Here is a 14,686-nt window from a genome sequence, read left to right on the forward strand (position 1 = left end):
ACTTAAAATACAGCATGTTCACGATAACATACTACAACATAATGGCTGTGATAAAATGGACCTAGTAATGGATACTGGCTATGATGATACTCCACACAGTTTATTTTACAAATTGTAGCACATTTCGTGATGGCAAATGACTTACATTTTCCAACCTAACTGTTCCATTTTGATATTCCAGCAAACAGTCTTGGATGAATGTCATCCCTCCTGACATGAATGTGATGAACAATATATGAATAATATATCATTTTAGGAATGTAGAGCACTGAGTGAGAGTGTGTGTGTGTGCTTGCCATAGTACTATCATGTAGTTCACATTTGAGAGCTTAGGGAAAGGAACAGCTCATAAAATGTAAAAGTATTATTCAACTTCCAATACTGAGAGTCATAGCGGAAAGGAATGTGGAAAAAGAAGTTAAATGTGAAAAAGTGTAACCAGAACATTGTGTGTGTGTGTGTGTGTGTGTGTGTGTGTGTGTGTGTGTGTGTGTGTGTGTGTGAATGAGTGTGAGACAGGACCATGTGCTTCCACTCAGGAAGCGCTGCGTGATAGTCATCAGACATTGTGCGCCCACCACTGCAGCTCGTGCTCTTCCATACTGAGGCAACATCATTACCAGAGCAGGAATGCCTTGAAGGCCCCCAGGAAACATAGGGCCCTACTGTACAATCATTTCAGCAATTGTCATTCACTGCCTATGCTGTAATCCACTTAAAATCTGATGCATTTCAGTGCAATTTAAAATGCGGGCAGGACACTGATGCATTTGCTTTGTTATCTCAGGACATATTTACATTAGTTTACCATCCACTATTTTACCACAGAAACTAGAAACTTCACTTATTTACAGCATATGTTGTTTTACAAATCACATCTGTTCTTTACTGAGTGGTATCTATTAAAAGGAAACAAAGTTGTATTGTTGCGAACAGTTAACAGTGGATCTTCATGCAAATTTTCCACACAATTCCCATAATCCTCTTCTTATTCTCTGTCTGTTAGTGTAGGCTGCTTGAGCTCTATATAATTGCAAGCCAATTCACACTCTACATACAGTGCTCCGATAAGGCACACTTGAGTATGCAGTGCTCCTATCTGTATGGATGTGATACAAGTCAAGTCACCACTGAACATTTCTCTGAAGGCACCTGTCTCTCAATGAGGGATCCAGAGAGCTGAGATCACATTGAAGTACACTGCTAATCAGGTCTGTTCGTTATTGCTACTGTTCAATGCACAGATGTGCTTGTTTAAATAATTCTTTTACTTAATTGAATTTTGTCTTTTGGTGTAATGATGGTGTCAGGATGGTGTTCTTGAATAAATATACAGCTGAGTCAGGATTTTAATAAGGCGTATTTGAGATTTGGAGATAAACATTTTACTGCTGTTAAAAAGCTCATGGGCAGTGGAAGCAGGATTTCCCATTAATACATTAAGCTCCTCTATCTCCAGTGTGCTTATTTGCTATGGTGGGTTTTGCCCAAAGAAATGTCTTTGCCAAACACATGGTTAATGCAACACGCAATCACAAAATGGGCTTCTCCTGGGGCCAGTCCAGGATCAATTTCACTACATGTTGCAGTTTAACATTTAAGTTTGGGATATTTTTTCTTTAGACTTGCAACAATAAGATGTCACATTCAAGGTGTGTAAAGTGTGAAGCTGTTCAACTTCCAATATTTGACTGTAGAGGAAAACCTGATCTTCATTACACAAGCGAAAGTGAGTGGCAGGTGAGTGGCTCAGCTGCTCGGGCTCACACAGGCTCCGCCCCCCTGACCTCATCCTCTGTCACCTAGCAACGCGGAAACTTTCACCTGCAGTGAAAACAAACCAAACCAAACCCAACCGTCCGCTTTTTGACACGGCTTTTCGTCACTTTGCTATCTAACGAGTGGCTTTTAAACTTGCTTTACATCAACTACAATGTCCAAGCCACCGCCAAAGAAAAAAGAGTCTTCCTCCAGCAGAGTGACTTCATCCCTCGGGCAGTCGCCGAGCAAGGAGTAGGTTTGGATAACGACCAAACACAAACACATCAGTTTTAGCTAGCGGTTAGTTTAATGTTAATGTTAAACGTTACGCAGCTAAACCAGAACATAAGTTAGCTAGCCAGCCCAGCCAATTTCAAGCACTGTACACCTTACAGTAAACGATTCTTTCATTGCATTATTTACTGAAACGTCAAATGCTCACTTACTGAACGTGGCTCTGACATGTAGGTTAAGAGGAGAAAGTAAGAATGTTAATATGAGGTTACATGAAATATGGCGAGCTCAATGTTGGCAACTTTGACGTTAGCACCAGGTAACTCTTGAGAAAAGTCATAGAAATCAGTGAGCTCAAGTAAGGGTCTGCAAATGTCACCAGGAAACTGTTTTGTAATGAAAAAGCACATATGTATTAAAATTTTCATTATCCATCTGTCTAGCTGTTTCTCTCTCTGTCTAAATATTTATCCAGTCAGCCAGCAAATATAAAGTAAGGTTAACAGATTTTTGGGTGAATTTACCCACCACTACATACGCTGTATTGCCCACAATAGCCAGCAACAAAATTGTTATTATTTCAGAGCAGTGTCCCAAGTTCTCAGTGCCTCTGGGAGCCTAGTGGATCTGAGGAGATCCAAATTCCCCATTTGGCCTGAGTGGAATGAGTCAGAGGTCAATGGTGAGAAATGGGACGCAGCCAAAGGACCCAAAGAGGGAAAGTCGAGCAAGAGCCCCATTGCTGTGAGTGTGGCGTAGTAAACAGTATTCTATTCAGCAAGTACATTTCTCTGCAAAAATCGAATGAATCATACATTAATCCACCACCAGTATCTTTTTAGTGCATTGTTACATTATTATTTGAACTGCTTTGTTGCTTTGTCTTTGTCTGCAGCCTTTCTTTGACGATCCTGAGGGAAAAATTAGTCTCCCTTCATCCTTGCAAGTGCACTCTTGGAAGCGCCCTTCGGAGTTCATTGTCAACAAGGTAAACTGTGCATTAACGCATCAGTTGGGACAGTACATGGCAAGTGCCTGCCTTTTTGGTAATGCAAATGATAAATATTTTTCACAGTGATCACATTGGCATAACCATGGCACTGTGTGGCTGATGAAACAGTTGTCTCACTATTGTGCCATGCTGTGTGCTTAATGGAAACTGGGGCCACTGTGTTTTGCCACATCAGTTGTTAATCAGCTTGTCAGGTGCAATAACAATAGCAGAATTTTCATGTTAGGTTTAGAAATGTATGTTAAAGCAATAGTATGTTACTTTGGAGGAAATCAGGAGCACTAACATGCTTAGCTTCTTCCCTCTCTTCCTTCACTACCCACCCAGCAAATAGCACTCAGTATGCAGCTGTTTTACAGCACAGAGCAAAGACCTCCTGTGCCCGAAAAGGAAAATCAGATCAGTGGTGTACTGAATGTTGCTGTGATTCTGAATTATTGTCTTGCTTATTTTTATTAGCCAAACATGGGGATTACTTTGCTGAATTAAACAAAATCTCAACCCATAAAACATACCTACAGTGGCTTAAATAAAGACTGTTAATTTTTCGTACTGTGTACAGACAAATTAAGGAAATCTGCTCTCTGTGCCTTCAAATATAGCTCCACAATTTAATTGCATCATTTGACTATCTTTTCTCTCACTACTCATCTAGTGCAATATTAAGCAGTTACTCCAAAACTCCTGCTTTTTGAAATAGTCCTTACCATCACATGTCACAGGATGCCTTCCACTTGGTGTGTCAAAACTGTTTCAATAATTTCATACAAGAGGAACATGTGGACCTCTTCAACCTTCTTTAACCAGTCTGTGATTCCTAAACTTGCTTATTTGATGGGAGTGAATCAAAGTTTCGCTTTCATTTAGAGTTGCTTCAAGGATGAGAGAGAGCATGGATTCCCTTGACCCTAAACCACACACGATCTTCCTCACAATCATTGCAGCCATTAATTCATATTTGATTCATACTGTGTTGGAGTCTATAAACTTGGTAATCAAATATTCATTGCAAACATGCTCTCTGGAGTATCATGGCAGGGTTATGTCAGTTTATACACTGGAATGAGCAGAGAGGCATTATTTGCAAAGTAGTCCCTATAGATAAAGACACATGAATATTTACATTTTAATTAGGTGACCTTTTTCTTTCCATTAAATGATCCAGCAATCTCCTAAAGCTGTATGGCTACCTATGTTTGTATAATTAACTGTCCTGACAGGTGCATAGTTTCTGCAGCACTGCATATTTAACAGGTTTAGTGCACAAGCTCTCTCTGTCCACCATCTAAGAGGGTTTGGCATGCTTCATTCCAGGGTCCTGCAGTTGTTGAGAACGAAATGACCTTTGACCTGATCTCCTCCAATCATCATCTGATTTGCAGTGAGGTAACTTTGCAGCAGTACTTTCTATTTGTCTATTATTTAGGATCTTGCAGATTTTTCCCTAGCCACTATTGATCAGCGCTTGGATGGTGTAAATCATGTGACAAAAAGAGTGACATTTAGTTGACAGAAATGAATTAGGGCTAACTCAGTGCAGTATTGATTTAACGAATGATAGGTCAGGTCACTAGAGTCAACTGATAGATTTACAGATCGATTGGAGGTTATCATTGAATTCATGATTACACCTTTTGTCCTTGCTGTACCATCCAGCTGATGAGGTGGATCATCAGTGAGATCTATATTGTTTGGAAGCTGTGTAACAGTGCATCAGGAGAGCAAAATGGCTGGAAACCCTGGGAGCACATCTACTCACTGTGTAAGGTGGTGAAAGGTCATATGCCCCTGTACAACATCTATGGAAAGTACGTGGTCAGACTTTACTGGATGGTGAGTCTAACAAACACGCACACGCACACACAAACACATGCACACATACATGGATAATACACAGATTACATTTTATTGTGATCTTTGTGCTGTATGAAAACGTTCAACATGGTACGAAAGTGAAGGACATCACTCTGTTGCTGATCAAGTCATTGCCTCATAGTCCCACCGTATTAGTCAAGACATTTTTCAGAGGCTCACCTGCGAAGGATGGAATGAGATCTATTGTATTATTCGGCAAACTCCACAGGAGACAGCAGATGAGAAGGGAGTTGGGATGGAGTAAGGGAGGGAGTGGAGAGACGGGAAGGGATGAAAAGACCTTATCCACTGAAAGCTCAAATCAATCAGGCTCACCGCTGTGCCAAAAGTGGCTGGGCTTCATACATTGCCTGATGAATAGATATGGCTTAACAGGAGTCAGCTGCCTCCAGAAGAGCAACTCTCCGTTGGATATCTAGGCTGTATGGAGCAAGGAGAGTCAGGCCCAGCTCTGGGGGTCTTTATGCATTTTATTGTCATTCAAATTACTGATGTGTGAGGATAAGGATATTACAAGTTTTTGGCTTATGGCCCCCTAGACACAAGTCTAGGGGGCCATAAGGTCATTGCATTGGGAAATTGCTTGAAGTTGCTGGCCTGTGAGTTTCAGTCTGTGTTGCTTGCCGCAGATAAGCTCTGCAAGGGCATTCTGCTGCTATGTTATTACAGTAAGGGAGCTTTTTACAGACTCTTGCTGTAGTGCAGCCAAGGTGTGTGAGAAAGTGGAAGAGACAAAGCTAAAAGTAATGTGCGCTGTAATAGTTCAGCTGTGCTTTGACAAACAAGCATGACATGGTTGTAGGCAGCAGTTCCCGTGCCAACCATAGCACGCTAACAGATGGTTGAGATGGCATTAAGTGCCCCACCCCCTCTCTTGTTTTCTTATCTATGTTGCTCATAGGCTTCCTATTTTCTCCCAAGCTCTTAGTTTTCCCCATTAATCTCAACTATTATACTTCCTCATGACACCGTGAATATCCACTCTGTTCTCTTCTTCTTTCTCTGTTTTTCCAACATCCAACTCTGCCTGTCTCCCTGCACTTCCTTCCCTCTCTCCTCTGACTTGTACCTTTGTGCTACATTTTCCTTCATCCCCAGAAGTCAGAACTCCTTGGAGTAATGATTAGGTGAGAGACTGTGTGTGCACGTTTGCTTGCTGGTCTGTGCGTGCACAGTGGTGTGATAGATAGATAGAGGGACAAGCCAGAGAGGAGCACAGCTGTGAACAGTCAGTCAGATTATAGTCTGTTTATATAGACTCCTGCTTCTCCCTGCCAACAGTGTGAAACTCCCACAGACAGCCAGTGGACACATCACACCATGCTGTCAGTCAGTCTGCCAGACAGCGTGTAACAACCACTGACACCACACAGGATGCTGAGATGCTAGACTGGGGTATCTAATGCTAGAACAGCTAGAATCACACACGGGAAATCATATTTGGATTCTTGGTGCTGGTCTGTGGAATCTCCTGTAGAACTATGTTCAGGAGGCCAAAGTTCACAAATTAGGCCTCTATACTTTCTATAACCATGGGTTATTATGTTATGAGCCTTTGTATGTAATTTTTCATTTTGTGTGTAGGCTATCTACGTGTTGTGTATTAGTATACATTCTGTGTACAACTTAGGCTAATAGTTTTGCTTTCAGAGTGGATGAACACATTCAAGCATGCTATAATCAAGGAAGTTTTCACAAGAGGCTCTTATGGAGTTCAAGTAGCAGTGCAGATAAACCCCTGTTCCTAGAAAACAAAATCTATATCAGACAAGGCATAGTTTGTGAAGCTCTGAACAGCAAAGTGAGGCAATCCAGTCATTGTTAAAAAATACTCACTTTGCTTTTCTGAGTTAACATTAGCTGGCCAGAAGAAATTAAATTTTATGCCACTGTTATGCAAATACGTGGATTATAATGCTTAACAGCATGCAAAAGCATTTTTATCTGAACCCCTTAGCCTTTCTTAATTTACATATTACATTTCAGGCATTTAACTGATGCTCATACTGAGAGTGACTTGCGGTGAGTGCAGCTGTTGAATAAACTTCAACTCCTAACTCACCAAAATTGAAAGTAAGCTCAAGGGTCAAATCTAATAGAATGTGAGTGCAGTGGTGTATTTATTAAATTTTAAATTCACAGGGTATTTTTCCCCATTTAAACTCATCAGATTATGATATCTTTCATGATTTATTGACACCTACACCTGATAAATACAGTTTTGGCTTTCACATCTTTGAACAAACACAACAAAGCAAATCTGTGGATGTAGAGACTATCCGTCTGTAACTAAACTGAAATAGTAAAAATAGTAAAACCAAAAATAGTAAAACCAGTAAATTACCCTTCATGTTGTGCAGCATCTTCACTCACTGCCTTTCTGTTTGCCTGCTAGGGTTGCTGGAGGAAGGTGATGATAGATGATGCCATGCCGTTTGATGTGGACAACAACCTGCTTCTCCCTGCTTCCACTAACCAGTCAGAGTTATGGCCAATGCTGTTGTCTAAGGCTCTCATTAAAGTGGCCAACACAGAGTGAGTTACACTCCAGCGCAAACTCTTTGCTCACCTTGGTACTGCTCCAGAGAGCCGGACTGAAGTTATTATACACAGCTAGTAAGAGGGCATAGGAATATTTTCAACTCGCTCTAAAGACCCTCTGTCCACGTACAACATTTGCACTTAAAGCAAGTTTTACAACATAATTCACCATTCCGATGCTGGCAGCGCGCATAGTTACTGTTGCTTTGTCTCAGAAGCCATTGCCCTACCTCAATGCAATCACCTGGTCTCACCTTGGCAGTTGCAATTTCAATATGTCAGATGATTGAGCTTTAATCCCGATAATATAGGGCTACATTATCTAACGAATGACATACGCTATATCAGATGGGGACTGCCACTGACGTTAAATCAAGCTACTGTAATGTTACGAAGGCTAATGTTAGCCCACTGGAGTGAATGCTCGCTAAAGCTACATGAAAGGATCATTCATAATGAATAGCCCCTCCTAGGCTATGTCGGATTTACAGTTTAATGTTGGTGACGTTACTGAAGGAAATTGATGAAAGGAACTGTAACATCAGGCTCATTTCATTTCTATGATCAGAGTAGGAACTGCGTTAGCTGACATTACTTGTTAGCTAGCTAGCAAGCTAATATTATAGAAATGTAATGTTAGCTAGCTACGTTAGCTGGCAACTTTGTTGCACTGCTTGTAATAACGTTATGACTCGACATTGCGAATGGGGCAAAATGTCATGTAACCAGTTGGATAATCGGAACAAATAGCAACTATCAAAAAAAAAAAGTGTAACATTTAGGGCTTACCTTCGAGCATACCGCCTTGTTTTTGTTTATTTTATGTACATTTAGTTGTTCATGTGGCCTTCCGCAGGCTTCAATCCACCGCAGACATTTCTCCAATTGTGTTTTTGGCTTGGGTAAATTAATTAAACGAGCTCCATCTAGCTTCTCTGGGTACCTTTGGTCACCTTTGCATGTCCCCCAAGCACAAGTGAGGACCATTTCTATTAAATAGTAACGTTATCATCACCAGTAAGCTTCACCGCAAGACTTCAGTTATATTGTCTAGTAGCCAAGTCAGGGTTTCCCCCAGTGCTTTATAGGCCTGGCGGGCCGCCAGGCTTTTCTTGCCCCCCCGCCAGGCTAAGCGTCGCTTGTTTATTTATTTTAAATAGTTTTTTTGTGCACCAGAAACAGTGATACCAAAGACGGTATATAGAGCTTTTAACCGCATCTGGTGATACGGTTGAAAGCGCAATGGCAACATCTTATGGTCGATACGTGAACACTTTCTTTTTCCAAAGTCAGAGGAGCACTGGAGGAGACGATGAGCCCGCTCGTTCACCCCCAGGCCGAGGGGAGTGCATCCCCGCCGAGCCGACCGAGCCGCGGCTCGATGATGAGGCAGAGCCAGTGCGAGTTAGCACGGATGTTAGCACGTCGTCAGAGCAGAAATTACCAGGATAACGCCCACCAAGTTGCGCCGCTACGCGGAATATGGCAGGATTTTACATAGGTTGAATGAAATGTCGTTTTTGAGTGGAATATGAACGTATATCTGGCAAAGGCACAGAAGATTTCCAGCTACTGCAGCGCACTGACATAGATTGTGTAACAAAGTGAAGAGTCGCCACTCTGCTCTATTTTCACTGGCTAACAGCAGTACACTGGCTTAGCTTGTCTATTCAGAGAAGAGGTATCACTATGGCTTATTTTTCAATCTGTGTTATCACAGGTGTGTTTGATAAGTAATTTACATTACATTGGAGTCAACCATTGGCTCGGTGGCTGTCAGGAACTCAGGCAGATGGAGTGCAAAGACAGTGAGAAAGTGGACAGGATTATCTTACTGCTTGAGCTTGTGCTAAGGCAGAAAGCACACTGGTGGTGGTGGAGACTGCAGCGTAAGTCCCATTCCCATAGCTTCAAAGCGGTATGGTTGATCACACCAGTGTTCTGCAGTGGAGCTGAGAGTGGCATGTCGTTTCTGTTTCCAGTTCAACTGGAAGTTTCCCCAGTGTGATCAGCCTGGTCTGACCAATCAGAATTATCAGAATCTAATAAGGCAGGACTTATTCCATATCAGCATCGTTTAGAATGGCAGTTCAAGTTCAAGTTAACGAGCCGCTTGTTACCTAGTAACCAGATGGAGCAACTGTCTGTCCAAGCACAGCATTATGTTTTGCCACCAACATTTTCATTATGCAGTGTGATTGCCACCTAAGAGTTTCATTTCCAGGCAATGTAAGCATGCACATGAAGTGTCATTTTCTTGGAGAGGATTTTAAACTGAAATTAATACTTGAAAGCTCACATGCAGGAGCGCGCACACACACACACACACACACACCCACACCACATACTCTCTCTCTCTCTCGCTCTCTCTCTCTCATACACACACACACACACACACACACACACACACACACACATACACACACACACACACACACACACACACACACACACACTCACATACACACAGTGCCTTTTGCTGACTAGGCCAAACTTTCACCTGACCTAATCTCTGCCTGGGGCTGTGTTGAATTTGGTGACAGTCAGTGTTGCACTGTCATGGTGCAACATGGGATGTGTCAAGGTTGCTGTTACTGTGTGCACAGAAGGTCAAGTCATGAATGTTTCATCCAAGACAGGAAACAAAGGAGCCTCTCTAGCAGTGAATCATTTATAAGCCATAGTGAAAGTTTACAGGAGTGCCAAACTTTTCCAAGGTGTCTGTTTGGAGTCTCTCTGTTTAATAGCTGAAGATGAGTGGAGGGCTCCCTCGTTTTGGAGGTGAATAGCTTTTCTATTCTGTATATGGAGTGGGGTCATACTGATCAAGCTGTATTGATTTCATTTCACTGGGGAGCATTTCTGTGGACAGGACAGGTTGGACCCAGGATCCCACGAGGACCAATTAGAGCTGTAGCCATCTGTTTTAACTGAAAAACGCCACCAAGACACGCACGCACACACATTCATAGACACAACCACACACAAAATACAAAAATGAGCTCTAGTCCCGAAGATTTCCCACATAAAATGAGTTTCAGCATGTACATCATAAGCTCAGTCTGTATCCTTGGCATTCAGTTACACAGACAGCATACAAATGTCCAGGCTGGCTGAGACAACATTAAACAGCTTTGTTGTCTTGTGTAAGCCACAGAATCCACATCTCTGGGCACCACATTTCCTATCCTATTGCTGCCTGCTGTGAGGGGGAATAGTGCCAGTGTCAGTATGGATGGGTTTGATGGGGTCTAGGCCATCTAAGTTTTTCTTCTGATGTACAGTTACCTTTTTTTTTTTTTTTTTAAGATGATGCAAGAGGTTTTTTTTTTCTTTTCACAGTGCAGTGTCAGAACTCAGGAAGGAGATGAGTGAGTTCACCTTCATCCACACCCTCACCGGCTGCATCCCAGAGATCTTTCCTATACAGTATGTGTACCCATCTAATCTCATGTCTTTGCTTTCTTATTTTGTGTGTCCTTTGTCAGGCAGTTACAGTATATGTCCTAAAAGTCACATGTACTAAATCTATTCCTATTAATGGCCTTTTTAAATAGGCTAAATGATTTTCAATTCCCCCCTTTGCATTCCCGTACATTTATTCAAATCAGAGAGAGAGAGACATTGAGGATATCTAAACTCCATTGGTTTATCACGACAAATGCTATGGTACTGTCAACAAAAACAATCTTGACAACTTGTTCATTTTCTCACTCACTAAACATACTGTAACTCAGTCATACTGACAAGTACATCGATCTACAGTACAATGTGGATGATCACATTTTTCTAAAATGGATGCTGGTGGATATGAAGTACAGGGGGTGGAGTGGACAGTCTCAGCTTGTCAGTGATGGAACTTTAATGGGCGAACAGTGTTTTGGAGTGGAGCATGGGAGCGTTATCCTCCTCTCTGCCTCAGCAGGTTAGCTGTTGTTAGTGGGTCTCCTGGGGAATCTATCAACACACACAGGCAGTGAGCGTGACTGTGCCAGTGTTGATTCATGACACATGTTGTGCAGTCTTATTCACAGGTGTGCACGTGCACAAACACACATTCACACACACATTGTTTCCAGTTACGTCATTTATGTTTCAAACAGTATGTTAAAAACATGATGAAGTGATGTGCTTCAAGTAAATTGATATGCTTCAAACAATAGAATCTAACTCTCTTATTCTCACTTCTCCCTTTCCCTGTCACATGCAAATATGCTTCTCTCTGGTTTAATAGATAGCAGATAGTAGGCAAACACAACCACTACCTCTGCTTCACACTCTTCACACACTCATAGCCTGATTGTGCTTAGATGTTCCATAAATTTGTCCTGGAGGCTGGGAATCAACTGCCTGATATTGTTTTGGCTCTGGCTTCATACTCCAGTGGATTCCTCAGAATCCAGCCAAGCCTGGGATATTTACTCAAAAATCCCTTTTAAAAGATGCATTAGAATGCAGAGGAGATTGTACAGGCACTTAAAGTCAAATCAAATGTAATATATATCATTAAATGTGCACGTAGTATGGAGGAAAGGTTGCATATATTATTTAGGTGTTTTCAGTCACATGATGTGGGTGCGTGCGTGTACACAGTGTGTGCTCCTGATTTTGTTGTTGTGGATGTGTACATGCTGCAGTGTCACTGTCTGCATGTATCCACAGTGAGCAGAGCAAAATGTTGGATATGAGAAATGTAGTCCAGCTCATCACAAATACAGGGACAGCACAGCAACAACTCAGACAGGCACATTACACAGTGTGCAGGTAGGCACATAAGTACTCCTCATAGCTGAATTCAGATCTGCCAGGGAGTTTTAGTAAACCAGACATACCCATATCTCCATAACAGAATATACCATTTTGTGGATATTTTCATCCAAAGCATCTTATAGCATCATGAGTTTTTGCATCTGGTAGTGCAGTGAGTTTTTGCTGGGCCACACAGTGGTGCAGAGCCAGCTGTGACTTGTGTCACTGAATGAGTGAATGAGTGAGTGAGTGAAGTTACACAATTGGTCAGCATACCAAAGTTGTTGGCTGTGTGTTGGACTTTCCATTATGGCTGTTGCCCTTTCAAAATGACTGGGCACACTGCAGCTCATTTGAAATTTAGCAAACACACACACAGCAGAGAAAGAGAGAGAGGGAGAGAGAGAGACAGAGAGCAAGAGGGTAGGATATGTCTGTATGTATGTATATACTGTATATACAGTACAGGCCAAAAGTTTGGACACACCTTCTCATTCAATGCGTTTTCTTTATTTTCATGACTATTTACATTGTAGATTCTCACTGAAGGAATCAAAACTATGAATGAACACATTTGGAGTTATGTACTTAACAAAAAAAAGGTGAAATAACTGAAAACATGTTTTATATTCTAGTTTCTTCAAAATAGCCACCCTTTGCTCTGATTACTGCTTTGCACACTCTTGGCATTCTCTCGATGAGCTTGAAGAGGTAGTCACCTGAAATGGTTTTCACTTCACAGGTGTGCCTTATCAGGGTTAATTAGTGGAATTTCTTGCTTTTGGGACCATCAGTTGTGTTGTGCAGAAGTCAGGTTACTACACAGCCGACAGCCCTATTGAATAACTGTTAAAATTCATATTATGGCAAGAACCAATCAGCTAACTAAAGAAAAACGAGTGGCCATCATTACTTTAAGAAATGAAGGTCAGTCAGTCCGGAAAATTGCAAAAACTTTAAATGTGTCCCCAAGTGGAGTCGCAAAAACCATCAAGCGCTACAACGAAACTGGCACACATGAGGACCGACCCAGGAAAGGAAGACCAAGAGTCACCTCTGCTTCTGAGGACAAGTTCATCCGAGTCACCAGCCTCAGAAATCGCAAGTTTACAGCTTCTCAGATCAGAGACCAGATAAATGCCACACAGAGTTCTAGCAGCAGACCCATCTCTAGAACAACTGTTAAGAGGAGACTGCGCCAATCAGGCCTTCATGGTCAAATAGCTGCTAGGAAACCACTGCTAAGGAGAGGCAACAAGCAGAAGAGATTTGTTTGGGCCAAGAAACACAAGGAATGGACATTAGACCAGAGGAAATCTGTGCTTTGGTCTGATGGGTCCAAATTTGAGATCTTTGGTTCCAACCGCCGTGTCTTTGTGAGACGCAGAAAAGGTGAACGGATGGATTCCACATGCCTGGTTCCCACTGTGAAGCATGGAGGAGGAGGTGTGATGGTGTCGGGGTGTTTTGCTGGTGACACTGTTGGGGATTTATTCAAAATTGAAGGCACACTGAACCAGCATGGCTACCACAGCATCCTGCAGCGACATGCCATCCCATCCGTTTTGCGTTTAGTTGGACAATCATTTATTTTTCAACAGGACAATGAGCCCAAACACACCTCCAGGCTGTGTAAGGGCTATTTGACCAAGAAGGAGAGTGATGGAGTGCTGCGGCAGATGACCTGGCCTCCACAGTCACCGGACCTGAACCCAATCAAGATGGTTTGGGGTGAGCTGGACCGCAGAGTGAAGGCAAAGGGGCCAACAAGTGCTAAACACCTCTGGGAACTCCTTCAAGACTGTTGGAAAACCATTTCAGGTGACTACCTCTTGAAGCTCATCGAGAGAATGCCAAGAGTGTGCAAAGCAGTAATCAGAGCAAAGGGTGGCTATTTTGAAGAAACTAGAATATAAAACATGTTTTCAGTTATTTCACCTTTTTTTGTTAAGTACATAACTCCACATGTGTTCATTCATAGTTTTGATTCCTTCAGTTAGAATCTACAATGTAAATAGTCATGAAAATAAAGAAAACGCATTGAATGAGAAGGTGTGTCCAAACTTTTGGCCTGTACTATATATGTATATATATATCTATAGAGAGAGAGAGAGAGAGAGAGAGAGAGAGAGAGAGAGAGAGAGAGAGAGAGAGAGAGAGAGAGAGAGAGAGAGAGAGAGAGAGAGAGAGAGAGAGAATGTATAACTGGTGCTGATGTGAAGAGCCAAGCTCTTGTACATGTGTGAATTCACTTCTAGGTACATCTAACAACACCAACAAGACCTAATTGGCTGCTTAACATGACCAGTATTAAAAGATTTGCTGAAAAAATATTTTTTACATGGTTGGATTATTAACTACGACACACACTTCACAAGTCTTGCTCTCTGTAAGATACTGAATTCGAACAACAGTGGTTTATGTGTGTGCATGTGTGTGTGAAGGGGCAAAGGCTAGATGAAGATGTTAGGCAAAAATGTAACCATCAGGGCAAGTACGCAGGCAAAAAACATA

General features: G+C 42.0%; 1 protein-coding gene across 1 annotated transcript in view; it reads left to right on the plus strand.

Moving 5' to 3' along the window:
• Nucleotides 1-1,933: 1,933 nt before the first annotated feature.
• The window catches only part of adgb (androglobin), a 56,070-nt gene continuing 43,317 nt past the window's right edge, over nt 1,934-14,686 (plus strand). The window contains exons 1-7 of the mRNA XM_030047842.1: nt 1,934-2,013; nt 2,580-2,739; nt 2,891-2,983; nt 4,322-4,393; nt 4,664-4,840; nt 7,278-7,417; nt 10,766-10,852. Of these exons, the coding sequence (XP_029903702.1) occupies nt 1,934-2,013; nt 2,580-2,739; nt 2,891-2,983; nt 4,322-4,393; nt 4,664-4,840; nt 7,278-7,417; nt 10,766-10,852 (809 nt within the window). The remainder of the gene's footprint in view (nt 2,014-2,579; nt 2,740-2,890; nt 2,984-4,321; nt 4,394-4,663; nt 4,841-7,277; nt 7,418-10,765; nt 10,853-14,686) is intronic.

This window comes from Myripristis murdjan, chromosome 24, assembly GCF_902150065.1.
Source record: "Myripristis murdjan chromosome 24, fMyrMur1.1, whole genome shotgun sequence".
NCBI classification, from domain to species: Eukaryota; Metazoa; Chordata; class Actinopteri; order Holocentriformes; family Holocentridae; genus Myripristis; species Myripristis murdjan.